Source organism: Cordyceps fumosorosea (genome assembly GCF_001636725.1).
Source record: "Cordyceps fumosorosea ARSEF 2679 chromosome Unknown scaffold_17, whole genome shotgun sequence".
In the NCBI taxonomy this organism is placed as follows: Eukaryota; Fungi; Ascomycota; class Sordariomycetes; order Hypocreales; family Cordycipitaceae; genus Cordyceps; species Cordyceps fumosorosea.
The window spans coordinates 222041-241224 of record NW_017387317.1 but is presented as its reverse complement, the minus strand read 5'-3'; the positions used below and the strand labels follow the sequence as shown (position 1 = coordinate 241224).

The 19184-nt window shown below is 59.8% G+C and overlaps 7 protein-coding genes across 7 annotated transcripts in view; 5 read left to right on the top strand and 2 right to left on the bottom strand.

The window, feature by feature from the left end:
- Positions 1-457: 457 nt before the first annotated feature.
- ISF_06518 (major facilitator superfamily transporter) lies at positions 458-2095 on the top strand (the record flags this gene model as incomplete). Its single annotated transcript, XM_018850122.1, has 5 exons — positions 458-586; positions 660-763; positions 853-1906; positions 1977-1984; positions 2086-2095. 5 exons carry the CDS (start codon positions 458-460, stop codon positions 2093-2095), a joined length of 1305 nt encoding a protein of 434 aa, XP_018702610.1.
- Positions 2096-2441: 346 nt separating this feature from the next.
- ISF_06517 (ATP-dependent permease MDL2) lies at positions 2442-4736 on the top strand (the record flags this gene model as incomplete). The annotated part of the gene is made up of 1 exon (XM_018850121.1): positions 2442-4736. The coding sequence occupies one exon, from the start codon at positions 2442-2444 to the stop codon at positions 4734-4736; it is 2295 nt and encodes a 764-aa protein (XP_018702609.1).
- Positions 4737-5525: 789 nt separating this feature from the next.
- Positions 5526-7125, top strand: ISF_06516 (Senescence/spartin-associated; the record flags this gene model as incomplete). Its single annotated transcript, XM_018850120.1, has 3 exons — positions 5526-5543; positions 5606-6260; positions 6317-7125. 3 exons carry the CDS (start codon positions 5526-5528, stop codon positions 7123-7125), a joined length of 1482 nt encoding a protein of 493 aa, XP_018702608.1.
- Positions 7126-7645: 520 nt separating this feature from the next.
- ISF_06515 (Spc97/Spc98) lies at positions 7646-10012 on the top strand (the record flags this gene model as incomplete). The annotated part of the gene is made up of 1 exon (XM_018850119.1): positions 7646-10012. The coding sequence occupies one exon, from the start codon at positions 7646-7648 to the stop codon at positions 10010-10012; it is 2367 nt and encodes a 788-aa protein (XP_018702607.1).
- A 345-nt stretch (positions 10013-10357) lies between these two features.
- On the bottom strand, positions 10358-13981 carry ISF_06514 (SH3 domain protein; the record flags this gene model as incomplete). The annotated part of the gene is made up of 2 exons (XM_018850118.1): positions 10358-12021; positions 12073-13981. 2 exons carry the CDS (start codon positions 13979-13981, stop codon positions 10358-10360), a joined length of 3573 nt encoding a protein of 1190 aa, XP_018702606.1.
- A 1403-nt stretch (positions 13982-15384) lies between these two features.
- ISF_06513 (endothiapepsin precursor) lies at positions 15385-16626 on the bottom strand (the record flags this gene model as incomplete). Its single annotated transcript, XM_018850117.1, has 1 exon — positions 15385-16626. The coding sequence occupies one exon, from the start codon at positions 16624-16626 to the stop codon at positions 15385-15387; it is 1242 nt and encodes a 413-aa protein (XP_018702605.1).
- Positions 16627-19059: 2433 nt separating this feature from the next.
- ISF_06512 (FAD-binding, type 2) overlaps positions 19060-19184 on the top strand; it is a gene marked incomplete at both ends in the record, with an annotated part of 1230 nt that continues 1105 nt past the window's right edge. Inside the window, one exon of the mRNA XM_018850116.1 lies at positions 19060-19098. Within this exon, the coding sequence (XP_018702604.1) occupies positions 19060-19098 (39 nt within the window). The remainder of the gene's footprint in view (positions 19099-19184) is intronic.

Here is a 19184-nt window from a genome sequence, read left to right as displayed (position 1 = left end):
CTTTCAACCAGTGGCTGAAGAGGGACGGACGTGGCGGCGGGAGTGGCGACGAAGAACAGTCACAATACTACAAACGACTGCGTTATGATTTTAGTAATTCACCACTTTTGGGTGCCAGAGAAAATACAACAAGAAATTTACAACGCTAGAGATGGCTAGATGTTTGAATATTCAATTTTTCCTCAATATTTGAATATTCAAAAGTTTATGTTGAAATGTACAAACACTGTTATGCGGGGCACAAACGGCTGCCGATCTACATAGTTAGGCCCTGGCAGTGGGCATCTTGGAATCCCATCTGCTCCTACTCTTTCCAACTTCATCTACACGACGCCCTCCGCATGACAGCTTCCGAAAATTCAACCTTTTGCCTTTTCCACCAGAAGACGAAAGAGGTGCTTTCTCTGCGACTGCTGCCCTCCAGGCTGGCGTCGCAAGACGATACACACAGACAGTCATGGCCGTGCGCAGCAGGTCGATCAAGGAATACCTGCGCAACGTCTACCAGCCTGGCGAGCGCGCCCTCATCCAGAAAATCGACTTTTTCATCCTGACATTTTGCTGCTTGAGTTATTTTGTCAATTACGTGCGTTCCTTCTCTTCTCTTCCGAAACCCCTCGTGTCTGTCTGTCTTGCCAGCGCTGACTCACGCCCACCAGCTCGATCGCAGCAACCTGAACAATGCCTACGTCTCCGGCATGAAGGACGACTTGGGCTTCGTCGGCGACCAGCTCACGCAAATCAATACCTGCTTCACCGTTGGGTAAGCCTGCCACTCTCCCCTGTCCCCCTCCCTCTAATACCGCCAACCACGCCAGCAAAAACTTCTAACTCGTTCGTTCCATCCCGCAGCTACGTCGTCGGGCAGATCCCCTCCAATCTGTCACTGCACTACGTCAAGCCGCGCATCTGGTTCCCGCTCATGATGGTCCTTTGGGGCGCCCTCACCATGGTCACCGCCGCCGCCCGCAGCCCGCACGCCGTCATGGCCGTCCGCTTCTTCCAGGGCGTCTGCGAGGCCTCCACCTTTGTCGGCACCCACTACGTCCTCGGCGCGTGGTACACGGAGCGCGAGCTCGGCAAGCGCAGCGGCGTCTTCACCGCCTCCGGCCTCGCCGGCACCATGATCGGCGGCTTCATCCAGACGGGGCTCAACCGCGGGCTCGACGGCCGCCGAGGGCTGGCCGGCTGGCGCTGGCTGTTCATCGTCGACGGGCTCATCACCATACCCGTGGCCCTGTACGGCTTCGTCTTCTTCCCGGACACCCCGCGCACCACCACGGCATTTTACCTCTCCGAGGAGGAGAGGCGGCTTGCTCGGTCGCGCGTGCCGGAGGACGAGGGGGAGAAGCAGTCCCCGCTGACGCTCGCGTTCGTCAAGAGGGTCCTGACGTCGTGGTACTGGTGGGGGTTCGTCATGCTCTGGGTGATTGCGGGCGAGACCGAGTCGTTTAGCAGCAACGCGCTGCTGGCGCTGTACATGCAGAAGCACCCGGTCAATAAGTACTCGAGGGCGCAGCTCAACGACTACCCGACCGGCGTGCCGGCTGTGGGCATCGTGTCGACGCTCTTCTGGGCCACGCTGACGGACTTTCTCGGCGGTAAGCGCTACCTCGTCGGCTACTGGATCGGCGTCACGGGCATCGCCACCTCAATCATGATCCTGGTCGCGGCTACCAACCCGACCAGCTCCTCGTCCACTGCGGTCGTGTTTGCCGCGTACTACTGGGCCGGGTCTGTGTACGCGTGCCAGGCGACCTTTTTCGCCTGGTGCAATGATGCCATGCGATATGAGCCGTCCGTCTTCCGAGGCGTGGTCCTGGCCGGGATGAACCTAGGAAACAATGCTGTAAATGCGTGGTGGATACTCATCTTTTACGGTGCCTCACGAGCGCCGTGGTTCATTGTGAGTTTGCATTTCCAAGTAATTAATACCGGACTTCAATTGGGACCAGCTAACAATTATTTCTTCTCAGCGTGGCATGTGGGCAATGATCGGATGCTCAATTGCCTTAATTTTCTGGTGTGCTGGGTTGTCTTACATGGTCTACAAACACCGTAGGGGCATCGCTGACAGCGCTGCAGAATTGCATGAGGTTATGCCATCCAAAGCGGAAAGTTGACATTGGAATATGGAAAATGACGATAATCACCGTATATAATAACCATACTAATTTTGTAGAAAATTACTCCGTCTTTTACTTTAGTTTGCCGCGCCTCTGGATCGGCTGAGACGGCGCTGCTGAGGCCTCAGAAAATAGGCATGCAGTCTAGCACCAGTCGGAAAAAAAGTTTGGACAACGGGTTTCCACTTTGCATCTCGCGATCTCTCCCGTGCTTTGACTTTTCCCGAAAGCATCACGTCACGCCCGTGTCCATTGGCTTTTCGCAAATCAACATGTCGCCATAGATTTATTCGCTTCATCTTCTCTCATACCGCCATGTCCAGCCTTTTACCGTGGACTGTGTCGGTCGCGCGCCAGCATGCTAGGATCACGCTGCAGCGATCGACAACCTCCTCACAGGTAGCAACCAAGTCCATCAGCACAAGCGCGGGCGTCCAGTCGCAACAAAAACGCCATATCCATGCCAATTCCGGGGCGCGAAGACAGTCTTCACCAATTGGCCCTGTCCGATGCTCCCTAGCGGTTGCGCGGGTGAGCCTTGCGCCGCGCGCCGCAGCAGCCCTGCCTAGATCGTTGAGCACCACTTCGACGCGCGCCGGGCAAGCCGTTGCTAAGTCGAGCGATAGCAAGGCCGTCCGGAAAGACACCGAGGATGACGAGGATGCTCTGGTTGACGAAGTCGGGGCTAAGGCGTCCAAGGGCCCAAAGCACGCCGCGCAGCTCTCCAAGAACGAGCCCGACGCGGATAACTCCGCGGGCGGTCTGCTGCGCCTCCTGAGCATCGCCCGGCCCGAGGCCAAGCCGCTCGGCCTCGCCACCGTCTTCCTCGCCGTCTCGGCGACCATCACCATGACCATCCCGTATGCCGTGGGGCGCATCATCGACGCCGCCGGCAAGGGCGGCATCGTCGAGGTCGCCGGGCACGCCTTCACCCTCACCCAGTTCATCGTCGGCATGGGCGCCGTGCTGACCCTCGGCTCGGCCGCCTCCTTCACGCGCAACGTCATGATGCGCATCATCGGCGAGCGCGTCATCGCGCGCCTACGCTCCCGCCTCTACCGCCGCACCTACACCCAGGACGCCGAGTTCTTCGACGTCAACCCCGTCGGCGACCTCATCTCGCGGCTCGGGTCCGACGTCAACATCGTCGGCGACTCGGTGACGACGAGCGTCACGTACGCGCTGCGCTCGACGTTCAACACGGTCGCCGGCATCGCCATCATGCTGTGGACCAGCGCCAAGCTGACCATGCTGATGCTCGTCATCCTGCCGCCAATGGCCATCGGCTCGCTCATCTACGGCCGCTTCGTGGAGCGCATGAGCAAGCGCGTGCAGAAGAACCTCGGCACGCTGACCAAGATCGCCGAGGAGCGCCTCGGCAACGTCCGCACTAGCCAGGCGTTTGTCGGCGAGCGCCAGGAGGTGCACCGCTACAACAACCAGATCCGCAAGGTGTTTGCGCTGCGCAAGCGCGAGGGCATCGTCACGTCGACGTTTTACACGTCGACGCTGTGGGCGGGCAACATCTCGTTCCTGATTATGCTGACGGTCGGCAACGGCTTCATCCAGTCCGGCGCGATGACCACCGGCGACCTGACCGCGTTCGTCATGTACGCCATGTTCGCCGGCACCGGCATGATGGACTTCTTCTACACCTACACCGAGATCATGCGCGGCTCCGGCGCCGCCCAGCGCCTCTTCGAGCTGTCCGACAAGCGGCCGCGCATCGCGCCCAGCCGCGGCTTGCGCGTCGCCTCCGCCGCCGGCGCCGTCAAGTTCACCGACGTGCACTTTGCGTACCCGACGCGCCCCGACGCCACCATCTTCAACGGGCTCAGCTTTACGATCCCCGCCGGCGCCAACGCCTGCATCGTCGGGCCCTCCGGCCGCGGCAAGTCGACCGTCGGCGCGCTCCTCCTGCGCTTCTACGACCCCGTCTCCGGCACCATCAGCATCGGCGGGCAGGACGTCTCGAAAATGAGCGCGCAGTCGCTGCGGCGCCGCATCGGCGTGGTCGCGCAGGAACCCGCGCTCTTCTCCGGCACTGTCGCGGAGAACATCGCCTACGGCGTTCCCGGCGCCTCTGAGGCGGAGGTCGCGCGCGCCGCCGCCATCGCCAACTGCACGTTCGTGGAGGAGCTGCCGCGGGGGCTGGCAACGCAGGTGGGCGCGCGCGGGTCGCAGCTGTCGGGCGGGCAGCGGCAGCGGGTGGCCATCGCGCGGGCGGTGCTGAAGCGGCCGGACGTGCTGGTGCTGGACGAGGCGACGTCGGCGCTGGACGCGGAGTCGGAGGCGCTGGTCAACGAAGCGTTGGGGCGGGTGTTTGCGGGCGGCATGACGACGGTGGCGATTGCGCACCGGCGGTCGACGATCGAGAAGGCGGACCTGCTGATCGTGCTCGGCGGGGACGGCCGCGTGGCGGAGACGGGCACGTACGCGGAGCTCGCGGCGGACAAGGACAGCGAGTTCAGCAAGCTGATGGAGAATCAGATGCGCTCACCGGTCGTGCGTAGGCCAGTGGAGGATGGAGAGGGGATCACGGCTGAGGAGGAAGAGGTGATCGAGGAGGATGAGGGGCAAGAAGCTGAAGGTGAGCATCGCAAGGTCTAGACCACGCATGTAAATTATTGTAATATTTTGTATCTTTTTGTAGTATAGTAGATACTTCTTCGTCACAGAATGTAGGCTGTGTGTTGACTAGACTTCGAAGCCCTCACGTCTGACATTGTCAAGGTCCCAAGGTGTTGATGTGCGCATTAGCCTTTAGTACGACGTTTAACCAAAAATTCTTTATTTTTCTTTAATTGCTATGAATTTAGTCCGTGTATTTATTTGCTTCTCGACCTCTACTTACACAATCGCCGGAAATGTATTCTCTTGGCATAAGGCAGCAGGTGCGAGTTTTCAAGTATTCCATTCTTCTTAGACATACAGTGGGTGGCAACATGTATTTGTCCCCTACTAGGTATCTGACCTATCCCTACGATAGTCGAGATAGTTAGCGAAGATACGTAAGATGTATAAAGTACCTAAGATGCCTGAGAAGGTGAGATACCTAGTAGGGGACAAATATTTTAACCTTAATCAACTGCCCCCCTCTTTGGCGGGTAAATTACCCCTCATTCGGTGGGCGCCACACCAGAGGCAGCCCGCCACCAATGAATGACGTTGCTGCTGTTTCCAAAGAGGCCTCATGCGCTGGGGCTTTCAACTCCAGCGCTTGCTGGACCAATCCTGGCCATTCGTGTTTTAACCCTTTCAACATTGTGCTTGTTTCTATTCCTGTCCATCTTCTTTCCTTTTCATCCTTGAAGTAGCTTCTGCGTCGCGGCTCTCGATCCTACATCACCACCTATCCTTAACAGCACTATTCACACAGCCTGTTGCGCCACTTCCATCATGGCCTCCGGACACAGTGTAAGCTCTCCTTTTCACACGCGCCGCCCTTATCGCTAACCATCCCTGATGATGCTCTCCAGGATCCGAAGCTGCTCTACGCCGTGAACGGCATCAAGGCCTACCACATTTCCAATGGCGACGAGCAGTCCCTCACGCCCTCGGGCCCGCAAACGCTCTCGCTCCTCATGGTCCCAACCTCGTCCGGCTTCGCCGACCCCTCCGGCCTCTCAGGCGGTGCCGGCACCGGCGAGGAGGACTTTTACCTGCACCTGCACCTCCCGCCCGAGCTCGACCTACCCATGCCCGCGACGACGCAGATCTACCACCAGCCGCCGAGCAGCTACCTGATCCCGCGCTGGGACCTTGGACCCAACAGCGGCGCCTTCACGCGCATCGAGTTCCCCGCCGTCAGCAGCCGCCCGGGCGTCCAGGAGGATGTCGACACCTTTGAGACCATACTCGCCCAGTGCACCGCGTTCCTCGAGCGCGCGCCCCCGCCCAGGCCCCCGCGCTCCAAGGCCGCCGAGGCCAAGGCCAGGGAGGCCAGCGGCGAAGCGCCCCCGCCGTACAACCCGGCGAGCTTCGAGGCCGGCGAGGCGTACGTCCAGGGCAGCGCCAGCTCCCACGTCGGCGGTCGGATCGTGCTGGTCGACGAGGAGGATGGCAGCGTCATCGGCGAGCTGAGCGACGGCTTCCAGGTTGTCGAGGACAGTCGTGTTCGTCCCGGAACCAAGGGTAAGCTCTGTACCAATTCCACACAAGGAGTTCACACCACTAACATCCTAGTCCAGACCCGGTAGAAATCAGCCTCCCCGAGGACGGCTCGCACAACATTTCGGTCGAACCGGTCGAGTACGATTACATTGAGGACTTGGTCCACCCGGCCTATAAGAAGTCGTCGCTCGTCAGCGGCGCCACCCGCGCGTCGCGGCTCCTCATCACCACCTCCGACTACGTCGGCAAGATGCTGCAGAACCAGGCCGACAGCTTCACACACAAGACGGAGCCCGTCGCCAACCCCGTCACCTTCACGCCCGCCACGCACGAGCGCATCCGGCGCATCAACCACTTCTCCTCCAAGGCGGCCGGGCTCTCCGCCTCCACCGTCGGCTCCATCAGCAAGGTCACGCAGAACCTCGCCGCCAGCGTGCGCCGCAAGGACGGCCGCGCCCGCGGCTACGACAAGGACGGCAACCTGGTGGACAGCTACAAGCCGGGAATCCTCAACAAGAGCCTCATGGCGTTCAACACCATCGTCGACGGCGCCGAGCAGGCCGGCAAGACGCTACTCACCAGCACGTCCAGCAGCGTCTCCACCGTCGTCGGCCACAGATGGGGCCCGGACGCCGGCGAGGCCGCGCGAAACATTGGCGGCGGCTTCAAGAACGTCGGCCTCGTCTACATTGACGTCACGGGCGTCTCGAGGCGGGCCATCCTCAAGAGCGTTGCCAAGGGCATGCTGGTCGGTCAGGTCAAGGACGGTGGCAAGGTGTACGTCGGGGGAGACGACGGGGCTTCTGTGTCTGGGGCCAATGGCTCTGGCAAAGCAGCGGCCGCTGCTGCTCCGGGTGACTCGAAGGGCAAGAAGCCGTCTAGATAATCTCGGCCTGGTGTTGAGAGTCGACTGGGGGGCTGCATTGAGTTGTCAGCACCGGAGTTTGCAAAAAATAAAATGACACAGAATAATATGAGTTACGATTAAAGTATATGATGATCAACTTTTTGTACCCCAAAATGAACCTGATCAAATGAATTCGCGGTCGAAAATAGCCATTGTATAGCATCACGTGGAGCCGCGGGGCAGTTCAACGGCGCGTCGCGTCTCCAAACCTTCATTTAAGCAAACTCTCGAGCCGGAATCACACAAGTCAGGAAACTGAGCTACACGATCCCGAGAAATTACCCAACAAATCAAGGACTCCATATTACATTGTTCATGTGCACCGAAACCTGCTGCGCTGCTGCGCATCACCCTCGGCAGCGTTGAGGTGCTTCCTGATCCTGCCCCTCCAAACGGCTTCACCCTCACCAAAAAGCTCGCCGCAACAGGGTACTTTACAAACCTTCCAGGCACTCGTCAATATGCCATTGCTAATATTCACGCAGCCATAAAACTAAATATGCTTCACGAAATCCTCCTCTCCCTCTCCGGGCACCCCTCGCCACTGCTCACCGCCCAGCTTTCCAACACCGAGCCCTCCTCCTCGTCCGCCTCCGCCTCCGCCCTCTCCCCATCCGAGCGGCAGCTTCTCGCCTCAGCCGCGCACCTGTCCGACCTACACATCAAGCTCTCCAAGCACGCGGCCCGCGTCGCCGCCTCGCACCCGTCCGCCGTGTGCCGGGCGGTGGCCACGGCCGTGCAGTCGGTGCACCTCGCCGCGCTGCGCCGCAAGGTGCTCGAGGTGGAGGCGGGCATCCTGCGGTACGATGCGGGCCTCGTTGGCGCCTATGGCATCGTGCCGCTGACGGCCGTCATGGGCGAGTTCCAGCCGTGGACGCGCCGCCTCGAGTGGCTGTGGGAGGTGGTGCGCTTCCTCGAGGGCGAGGATGACACCGAGGACCGCAGCCGCAGCCGCCCGTGCTGGGGTGCCCGCGCCATCGATCGCCTGCGCGCGGAGCTGCAAAGCGGCTACCACGACGTCCAAGAGGCCGCGCAAACGCTGGTGGCCGCCGCGGAGACGGCGTGGCTGCGACAGGTCTCCGCCTGGATCTTCTACGGCCGGCTGCCGAGCGCGGACGCCGGCGGCGAGGAAGACTTCTTCGTGCACGCCACCGGAGGGATGACTGCCGCCGCCGAGGGCGGCGGCCGCGAAGAAGAGGAGGACTACGTCGCCGTCGCGGAGCTGCTCCCTGCATTCGTGACCCCAGCGACGGGCCGCTCCATGCTCTTCATCGGACGCTCGCTGAACCAGATCCGCGCGCGGAGCACGACGCTCTCGACGGCGAGCGGCTTCCACAACACGGCCGCCAAGCTGCAGGCCGTCGCGGACCTCGTGTCCCCGCTCAGCTCGGCCAGCTTCACCGGCGTCGTCCGCGACATCCGCCGGTCGCTGTCGCGGGACATCCTGGAGCAGATCCTGCCGCTGTCCGAGGTCATGTCCACCATGCAGCTCCTGCGCGAGTTCTTCCTGCTCGGCCGGGGCGAGTTCGCCACGGCCATCACGCACGAGGCCGACGAGCGCGTCCGCAACCGCTGGCGGCGCGCGGGCAGGGACGCCGCGGGCAGCAGCAGCGTCGACAGCGTCGCGGTCAAGAGCGGCGAGGTGTCCGCCGCGCTGACCCGCGCCTGGGCCTCCCTATCCTCGTTCGAGCAGCAGTCGGGCACCGGCGACGACGCGCTGCTCGACCGCGCGCGCGAGCTGCTCCGGCTGCAGCTCGTCAAGGCCCGGCCCGACATCCCCGTGCACTCGCGACCGGGGCTCGTCGCGCTGCTCGCCGACGGGCCGCCCTTTGACGCGCTGCTCTTCTCCGCGCCCGTGACGCTCGCGATGCGGCTGCCGCCCGCCGTCGACATGGTGCTCTCCCCGTCCGACATGCACGTCTACGGCCGCGTCAACGCGTACTTCGTCGCGCTGCGCCGCGCGCACGTCCGCCTCACCGACCTATGGCGGCTGACCTCGCTGCGCCGCCACTTCCCGGGTCCGCGCGGCGCCGGCGAGCACGCGCGGGAGCTGCGCGAGCGCTGGTCCGCGCGCGCGGAGGTGCTCCGCGGGATGTGGACGACGGCGAGCGCGGCCGTCTTCTTCCTCGGCGAGACCGAGGCGTACTTCCAAACTGAGGTCGTCGAGGGCCTGTGGCGCGGCTTCCGTGCTTGGCTCGCCGGCGAGGCCCAGCACGAGGACGACGAGGCGGCCGAGGATGCTGTGCCCACCGCCGACGCAATGGACATTGGTGACGACGAATACCACGACGACGATGCATCCCAGCATCAACACGAACCTCGCCCCATAGCCACTGCCGCACCACCGCCTGAAAGCCGTCCCACCACAAGCTCCTCCGCCGCCGCCACGCCGCGCCGCAACCGGCACGACCAGCAGACGCTCGCCACCGGCCACGCCGTGTACCTCGACACCCTCGTGCACCGTCTCCTCCTCACCCAATCCACGTACACGCGGCCCCTGCACGCGCTCCTCGTGCACATCGACCAGCTCGCCGCGCACGTGCACCGCCTGCACGCGCTCTTCGCCGCCGCCGACCTCGCCGCCGACTCCGGCGTGCTGTCCTCCTTCTCCTCGGAAGAGGAGGAGGCGGGGGCGACGCTGCGGCTGCTGCGCGCGGCGGCCGGCGGGGTGCGCGCGGCCATTGACGAGGTGGTCGCCGCGCTGGAGGGGCTCAGCGTGGACGAGGCGTTCCTGCAGGCGTGGGAGGGTGAGGACGCGGCGACGGCGTGGTTGGAGGAGGAGCTGCTGGCGCCGGGCGAGGCGTACCGGCCGGCGAGGGTAGGCGGCCTGAACAGGTTGCTGATGCAGCTGAAGTTTGGTAGTTGATGTGGAGGAGATGGGCAGGAGGTGTCTATAATGAATGCAACGACGCAAAACCAGTATTCACGTTTTTTTTAAAGAGTTGTACATTATAGTATGATGAGTATAACGGCAGAGTAGCAAGGGATTATCATAGTTGAATGCGCCGTGTATATGCTTGAAACAATGTCTTGACACTTGTGATAATAATGTCTGTCACACACAATAGGATTCCAACTCAAGGACAACTGTTCACCAGACAGGGGAATCAATACATCACAGAACAAAAAGAAGTGAATTTCATTACAACAAAACTTGCAAATATGGCGGCCTGTTCACTCCCCCCTTCTCCCCTCCGTTCATCCAGCTCCACTAAGGCTGGCTGTTCCATCCTACCCAGTTGCGCGCCACGACGCGCCACACCTTGACCTCGCCGCTACGCAGGTCGTCCAACTTGTAGCTCTCCATCTTGACCTTCTTGTTCTCCCGGCCCTGCTCCCAGGCCCTCAGCTTCTTCTTCGTGCCGTCCCATTCGGCCACGATGGCTACGTGGTCCGGCTTACCCACCTCGGCGCTGTACTTGGCGTGCATCGCGCCGTGCTTGCCCTGGAACTTGCTATTGCGGAACGACACAATGTCTCCCGGTCGGATGACGTCGTGCTGCTGCGTGGAGGCATTGGCCATGTTCGAGTAGACGAGGGCGCCGTACGCGCGGGTTCCCACAGGCCACAGGGCACCATGCAAGGGCCGAAGCAGCTCAAGAACCAGACCTTGCGGCGAGCCGTCGCCAACTACGCTGTCCTTCTTGGCTGTCGCGGCCTCAACAATCTGACGACCGAATCGATCATGGAAGTCCTCCATTTCATCTTGACGCAAGGTGCGGGGAGGGCCTTCGTGCTTCTGGTCCAGCTCAACATCGGCAGGGTTATAGGGATCGAATCTGACAGTAAGGACCGTCTGTGAGTAATCTTGGTACAATACAAAGATTTCTCGCGCCACAATCGTCTTCGCCCCTTGACTGTTTGTCGTCGATTCCTCCGATTCGAAAAAGATATCACGGCGCCCCTGCAGCACAGGTGGAAGCTGGTTGGCCTGCTTCCACCAGCCACTCTGGATTGCCAGGTCAACGTCGTTGGCAATGAATCCAGACTCCAGTGACTGTCTGTGGAGATCCATGGAGCGCCTATTGCTAGTACTTGTTCGTGTACCCTCCATGGACTGGCGGCCACCAGATCTTGGGCCAGCTGGCGGCGGTTGTAGGCGTCGCTCAGTGGTGGGGGTCGCAGCGGGTGATGCGGCGGTATCTGCAAAGTATGCTTCCTCCTCGATCTTGGGGGCCTTACTTGAGCCTCCACCTGTCGTGGGAGAGGTGTAGTTGTAGGGGTCATAATCCTCCACAGATGGGACTGAGATTGGCGGCGGCGGAGGAGCGGCGCGGGGCACATCGACAGATCGCCGCTTGCTTTCTACCGGTGCAACCACGGGTACCGGAGGTGGGACAGCTCGAGGGGGTGAAGTAGGTGGGATAGGAGGGGGTCGACTTTGAGGAACGTCTGTTGTAGGCGACTGGAGCAAGCTGTCATCCACACTTGAATCACGGGCATGAGCTTTCAGTGCGTCCTTGTGGGGGGCCGAAGACGCGATGTCGGTATCGTAATCACCCTCATATTCGGTACTCTCCTCACCAGGCTCATCTCCGGCTGGTACGGGCCTAGATGGTGGAACTGGCGGGACATCAGCAGTCGACTGGCGACTAAGACCACCTGGAGGTGGTGGCGGGGGCGGTCGGCTGGCGACTGGGGGCAAGGCCGGTGCGGCACCTGGGATAGGAGGAGGCGGTCGGCTGTTTCGCTTATTTGAAGAGGTAGGGTCCTCAAAACGAGGAGACAAGGGTGGTGATCGCACCGGAAGTCGTGGAGACTGCGCCAACGCGGCTTCGGGTTGATCCCTGCCAGCAGAGAGCTCATCGTCCGATTCGGAGCCCTCGGTCGCAGACTTGATAGCGGGTGCGGGAGTTGGCACAGGTGGTCGTGGTGCTACAAAGATGTTAGTGAGGCGCATCCTCGTTGAGATGTACGTCTACTCACGCTCTGCAGGAACGGGGGGCGGCGCAGGGCGACCGGCAGGAACCGGGGGAGCAGCGCGCGGCACGTCTGAGCGAGAGGCCGGACCGGGCGTAGCGTCGTCGTCGTCGCTTTCTTCTCGCTCTGCGCCGTGTGGCTCGGGGATAGCTGGCGCCCGGCTAGGGACTGGCGGGGGAGACGGCAGGCCGGCGAGCGACTTCTCAGCTACCTCCTGATCAGCTTCGCGCTCCTGTGACTTTTTCAGACCTCCCATGCCGGGCAGAGCCATGGCGGTTGGGATCGGAGGCGCAGAGCGCTGTGTATCATCCGCACGGCGCTCTGCCTCCTCTGTCGCGGCCTTCTCTGGCTTGCTTCGCTTGGGTAGGCCACCAACAGGGGGCATGGGAGCTCCAAACATGCCGGCGAAACCCATGCCACCACTCATTTTGGCCATCCTCGCGCGAAGCTCTTCCTTTCGTCGAACTTCGGGATCAACTTCATCCTCATCCTCTTCCTCTTCTTCTTCCTCTTCTTCGCCTTGTTCCTCCCCGCCTCGCGGTTCCTCGACGGCCTTGTGCTGGTCGTCCTTAGCCGCAGGTGCGCGGGTCAGAGTGGGAGAGGTAGGGGCAGCCTCCGAAGCACGACGCTTAGATAATTCCTCCTCTTCCTCACGCTCCGATGTGTCATCTTGACCCTCTGTTGTATCACCTGCCCCGGACATGTCTGCTTCGTTACCATCATGAGGGGATTCAGCAGCCGGGCCTCGAGATGCCTTGCGCCTCGGCGGCGGCGGCATCTGGGCAGGTGCTTGCTCCTCTAGTGAGGTGCGGCCAATTGTGGTTTCGGTGTCTCTTCTTTCGAGCGGCGCGAGATCGGCAGGGGCTTCTTCCGCTTCTTCCGCGGGTTCGCTCGCTGATGCCTCTGGTTTCTTCTTAGCCGGTTTCTTGGGCTTATCCTTCCTAGCGGCGGCATCGGCGTGTCGCTGAGCCTGCTCCTGCTGTTGCTTTGCGAGCAAGGCAATGCGCTCCTTGAGGCTTGTCGGCTTAGGCTGTTCCTCTTCTTCCACACCGCCTTCATGCTTGCTCTCCGACGTGAACAGTCCAGCCTTCTCGGCCTGCTCTTGGTTCTGAGCCTCCTGCTCTCTGATTTCGGGGTCTTCGGATCTGCGATAAATCTTTGGGGTCACCTGCTCCCGTGGAATGGGAACGTAGGCGTCGCGGCTGGGGGGCGGCGGGACGAACGGCTTCTTGACAAAGCTTGAACCACCAAGACCACTGGGCTTGAAAGGCGCAATGGGGGCTGCGGAGGGTTTGTTGAAGGCAGCAATGCGGTCTTTGAAAGAGCTGCTGCTCGGCTTGTCGGCAACGGGCGGGGTTCCGGAAGGCTTCGGTTTCGGGGCCGGGGCTGAATCCGCGGCCGGCGTCTCGCGCGGGGCAGGCTTTGGGGGTTGGTCGATGTTTTTGGCGGGAGCCTTTGGTGATGTGGCGGCGGCCGCGGCGAGGGCAGGCACCGGCACTGGTGGCAAGTTTGGCTTCGGTGATTTTTGCTCCTCTACTTCTGGCTCAGGTTCGGGCTCATCCCTCGGGAGAGGGGGAGGGGCTGAGGACGTAGTCGGGGAAGCGACAGGCACCGGCACTGGCGCTGGCTTCTCTGACTCGGGCTCGGGTTGTTGCGGATGGGTTGGAGCATCCTCTGACTTTTTCGGTCGTGTCCGGGTAGGGCGGGGAGGCGGCGTAGGTTCGAACTTTTCGACAAAGTTGCGAGGGAAGATGCCTTCCTTCTTGGTGCCATCGTCATCGACGTATTCGCCACCGTACCACTCGACATCCTCCTCGTCGGTGACGGTGATGACCTGGCCAATGGGAAAGTTGAGGTCGTCCTCATGGGGCGACGTGTACTCATACAGAGCTTTGACCTTGAACGGAGCGGCCATGGTGAATTGCGGACGTCTCACAGGACACGACGGCCTGTCCTCCAGCTGCTGGCGCGTCGGGGCAGATCAGTTGAGATGTTTTGTTGGCGAGTTTCGTTAGGGGGGGGAGGAAGAAGGTGGGGCGAGGCTGCCTGGCGAGCGGCGACGACCGGGAGGAAGAGCCAGGACAAAGACGAATGGAGCTGAGTTGTCAAAAGCAAGAGGGAGGGGCGTCTGCAGATGGCGGGAGAAGAACGAGCAGCAAGGTGCAGGTTCAGTGATGGGGCATGAATGGGAATGGCGCAGGCAGACTTGCGGGCGATGGGCAAAGAGATGAGTGAGGAGGCTCAGCCAGTTGCGGGAAGCTCTACTGTGGGATGTGGAGAGGCGGCGACGTCAGCGAGGGAAGGCGGTGATGCCTCAGCCACTGAAGCTCCAGGCGGGGCCAGCGGGAAGCCCCCACGGTAGGCGTCTAGGTACTTTGTCTTGTGTAGGCAGATTTTATGCGCTGAGCAGGCATAGCATGGTAGTTTCGAGATCGGGGCGTAGTGCAGGCAGCTCAGACAAGTCTTTTTTCTGTGCTGTGTTCCTACAGACAGCGCCGAGTCGAAGAACAATGAAAACAACTGAAACCACGGGGGCAGAATTAGCGGGGGAGGGCCTCCAGCCACCAAGATCGTCCGAGGTGCGTGCTTTGGCCACAGCGCCACATTTGGTGACGATTGTGTGGCGGTGCTCTAACTAAATACCCTGCATAGAGAGAGAGAGAGACTCGGTGATGTCCCGTCGACATGTGCATGAACAGCAGGGGCATCAAACTCGTCAGCGATAAGGATGGTGTTATGCAGTGTGATTTAGGTGTTGATAACCATATTTAGCGACACGTTGAAACTGCCAACGCTACTAATATGTCTTGGTTTCATATCTGTGGCAGATGGGCTCTGTTATGAACTGCAACTCTTAATGGAGCTCATATGAAGGTCATCCGCTAATCGTTCATCCAATACTTACCGAGCCAATGGCGTGAGCTTTGATTAACTACGCCTATTTTATCCCGAATTTATTTAAATTGGCATGTCAACTCTTTTGTTTAAGCAGGGCTCACCCGCTCGCTTCTGGTCCGCGTCATTCGGAAGTTTTCGGTTGTGATCCGCTTCATTAGAGCTTACTCTCGACTATTCTATTTCATTTATTTTACAAAGAGAAACAAATGAAAAGAATTCTTACTCGAGAAAAAAAATTACATGACTAAATCTTCTTCGAAAAAATATTTTTCATAACTTATTTCCGTTACCTACCCCCGTGTAATTGTATATGAGCAATACTTGTGCACAACACTCTTGAACCTAGAGGCTTTTATACATGTTCATGATGATAATTATTTAATTACTTATTTATGTACTATAAAATAAACTTTTCGTCACTTAAGCGCCCTCAGCCCATCCAAGGCGGTTGTTGCCGTCATCGTAGACGACGAAGCCCGACTTCAAGGCAACGTCACCCCAGATGGCCAGGTTGCCTGGGATGCCGCCGATACCACCGACGCAGGTGTTGCCGTCGTTGGGAGCAAAGTTGAGGTTGTCGCTGTGGATGGTGATGCGACCGCTGCCGACGCCGAACGAGAAGGTGGGCAGGCTCGTGCTGCAGTCAAAGACGTAGAGGTACTGGCCCGCGGAGACCTCGACCTTTTGCGCCGAGTCGACGTGGTTCCAGTAGTCGTCGGCGATGTCGGTGGGCAGGTAGACGATGGAGGTGCCCGTGTCGGCGGTGCCGTTGATGATGCGCTTGTTGAGGGCGGCGCCGCCGACGGCGTAGCCACCCGCGTTGAAGAGGCGGTGGCCGAGCGTGTCAGTGAAGGCGGGCGTGTACGAGATGGCGCCGGTGTACTGGGCCTTGTCGATGTAGCCAAAGTTGTAGGACCCGACCTCCTGGTGCTTGAGGCGGGCGGTGAAGAGCGGCTGCGCGAGGCGGCTCTTGATGTTGGAGAACCACGTCTGCTGCTTGGTCGGGGTGACCGAGTTGCCGATGTCGTAGGCGAGGCCGAGCAGGCCGGAGCTGCCCGAGTCGGCGGTGAACTGCGACGAGACGTCCTGGGCAGACTCGACCGCCTGGCCGGTCACGGTGGCGGAGCCGACCTTGACCGTGTCCAGGTAGACGATGCCGTTGCTGTGGCTCTCGTCGCCGTAGGTGACGCGCCACTTGGCGCCCTGCAGCTGCTTGGCCGAGGTCGACTTGGCGGGCTTGTACAGCGTCTGGCCCTTGACCTCGGACGACTTGGTGTCGGTGCTGAACACCCACAGGTCGCTGGAGCCCGTGTCAAAGTCCAGCTGCAGCTTCTGCGGCGGTGTACCAATGTTGACCTCGGCGAGGTAGGAGGTGTCGACACCGGGGGTGCTGCCGTGCGGGTTGGCGCCGACGGTGGCGTTCTCGCCGCGCAGGCTCAGCGGCACAGCATCGCGGCGCGCCTGCAGGTCGGCCTCGATGGCCTCGATGGTCTCCGGAGTCGCGTACTTGCGCAGGACGTAGTGCGCGTCGGCGATGGGGTGTCGCTGGACGGGGTTCTTGTGCGCGGGCACGCTGAAGGTGAGGCCAGAGGCCTCAGCCGGTGCGGCAATGGCGGTGCCGGCGGCGGCGGCCAGAGCGACGAGAGTACCAGCGGTCTTCATTGTGTCTTGGGTGGAGGTGAAGAAGGGTTGTAGAAGAAGGAGGAAGGGGGTGACTGATGCAGATGCCAAGAGATATCATCTGCCAAGAGACGGCGGGAGATCTCAGCCTATTTGTAGTCACGGCCGAGAGGCGTCACTTGGCACTCTCTTGGCTGAGGGTCCTGTCAACATCATATCACGAAGCTCCTGGTGAGTCATGACCCGCGGTATTCAGGGCTGGGAGGGAGCACAGGACACTGTCACTGTGTAGTACGCCTTGACAAAACGGCGGGCTAGCCCACCAGGGCAGCTGTTGATCATTTGAGGTAGGTCAAAGAGAGATCAGCAAGGTGAGCACCTCGGCAAGAACGCACAGCTCTCCTCTCAAAGGCCAATAAGCATGCTGGATGTGGAAGGTCAGGTGCTTCATCACGACATCTGTGCCAATGTGACAAAGCCGGGAGCCTCACCCTTACCCACAGCGGGGACTCGTGATGATGGCGCAACGGGAGTCTGAAGCAAGGTTCCCTTGTTCCCTTGTTGTGATTTCGCGGGGAACACGATGGAACGAATAGAAGGTGGCACGGACGGTCAGGACCGAGAGCCAATTCTCGGTGAGCGAGTTGCGGCTCCCCACATGTATTTGCGCATTGATGTAACCCAAACAAGTAGGAGGTTTCCTGGCTGCGAATAAGCGAAAAGTAACAATAATAAGCTATTTGGTAGAAGTGATTGTGAGTGGATGGATAGATGGTCTGGCGCTAGACAGCTGCCATGTTGGGAGATGGCGCCACCGAGGTTCGGGTCAAGGTGATTAATGAAGTTGAAGGGTGACGGGGGATTTTCTCGGCATAACGGCATGATGGCGGTCGAGATGACGATTGTAACAAACCGGGTATTGTTGACGCGATTGAGGGCTGAGAGAAAACGTGGCGGGTTGATACGAGGATGGAGGAAGTCTTCTGTTCTCTTGTGAATGCCGTTGGGGTTGGTTGAGTGAATGGCAACGGGCGGTTAGCATCTTGGTGATCGGCAGGATAACATGGATGGTTAATTATGCAGCTATACAGGGATCTTAGGTGGTCGAGCTGAAGACCGAGGTGTTGGTAATTGTCATCGGCTTTCCCCTTGCCGACCTACCGAGATGGTGCCTTGGCGAAGTTGGTGTGTCGGATGTTAGTTAGCGTCGTAAAAGATAACAGGTAAAATGCTGATGTAACCTGTGTAGTTGTACCGAGCGAAGCCTGAGTCGTATTTGCCTTGTTATTCGCCCGAGTAAATCCGTACAAATAGCGTGGCACCAACTCAACACAAGACCAGATGACAAGGTACAGGGTAGGAATACGTGCTGTGATACAACTGCAGTGTTAGCCAAGATCTTCCAATCAGCTCTGTGATGTGATGTTGTCAATGATCCTACCTTTTGCTTAGATAACTTCCTACCACCAACAACCGGGACGCTTGTTCTTCCACCCAACCACAATCTGGCCCGTGTCATGACGCCACCGACATCACAACAGCTACAGCGATGGTCTCATCGCACCTTTCATTCCCTTCATCTCCCAACGTTGTTTCCGTGTTTCCTTTCATCTGGAAAACAATCATGAGCAACCTGGTTAGCCAGGATATTCACCAGGGTATCTTTCTGCAGCAACACGCGCTGTTGCACATCGCAGAAACAGAGACAAAGTTAATGGCCGGCCCGCCCAGCCACTCCGCGGAAGACCAAGGAAAAAGGAGCCAAAATGGCGCAGCCCCTTTCTTTCACTGTAACCGGTAACTAACTATGTCTGCAATTACTGGATACCGATCGGCACGATGCGGGGTTCATCACTGTGGCGGTGGCACTTATTACAGGGCTGTTACGGCCGCCGCCGCCTGAACCTCTCCTCTTGTTCTTGGCGAGATCTTTGACTTTGATTGTGAGTTTGACTTTGACCTGGTGCGTATATTCGTCTTCAATTCTTGGTGCGAACAAGAAATTCTTTTCAGTCCGCGAGACAAGCTCTGGTTACACTCTATCTGGTGGGTGACTGTGACTGCTTACCAGGGTAGCATGCAGTCCGTGGCAATGTGACGTCTACCAATACAAGGCATCTTATCTTATAACCCAACCAGGACCCCTTTGGCGTCATACAATGATTTCATTCCTCCCGTAGATCTGCCCGTATACCCCTCACCCGGGCACATCTGGCACACCTGGTGACGAATCAAATCCTCCAGCTACCTAGTAGTGCCACCACTCAGAGCTCGACCATGCTACCAAGGTGCAGGCGACTTTCTGCTACCGCTGCTACTGCTGTCAGAGTCACATCCGCATGTGCCGTGGTGGGCGTGAGACGACCTGTATGTATGCCTCCGTATCCTCGAGCAGCGTCCCGGTCCCTGTATCATCAAGATACTTCCCCTCATCACCAACCACAGACGACCTCGAGCACGACCTCGTCCACCATCATGGCCGAAGCGCTCCTTGAATCCCTCCGCGCCTCCGGCGTGCGTCTCATCACGCCCACCGACGCCACCTTCCCCGACCTGTCCGACAGCTACACCGGCCCCGGCCCCTCCCCCTCCCAACCCCC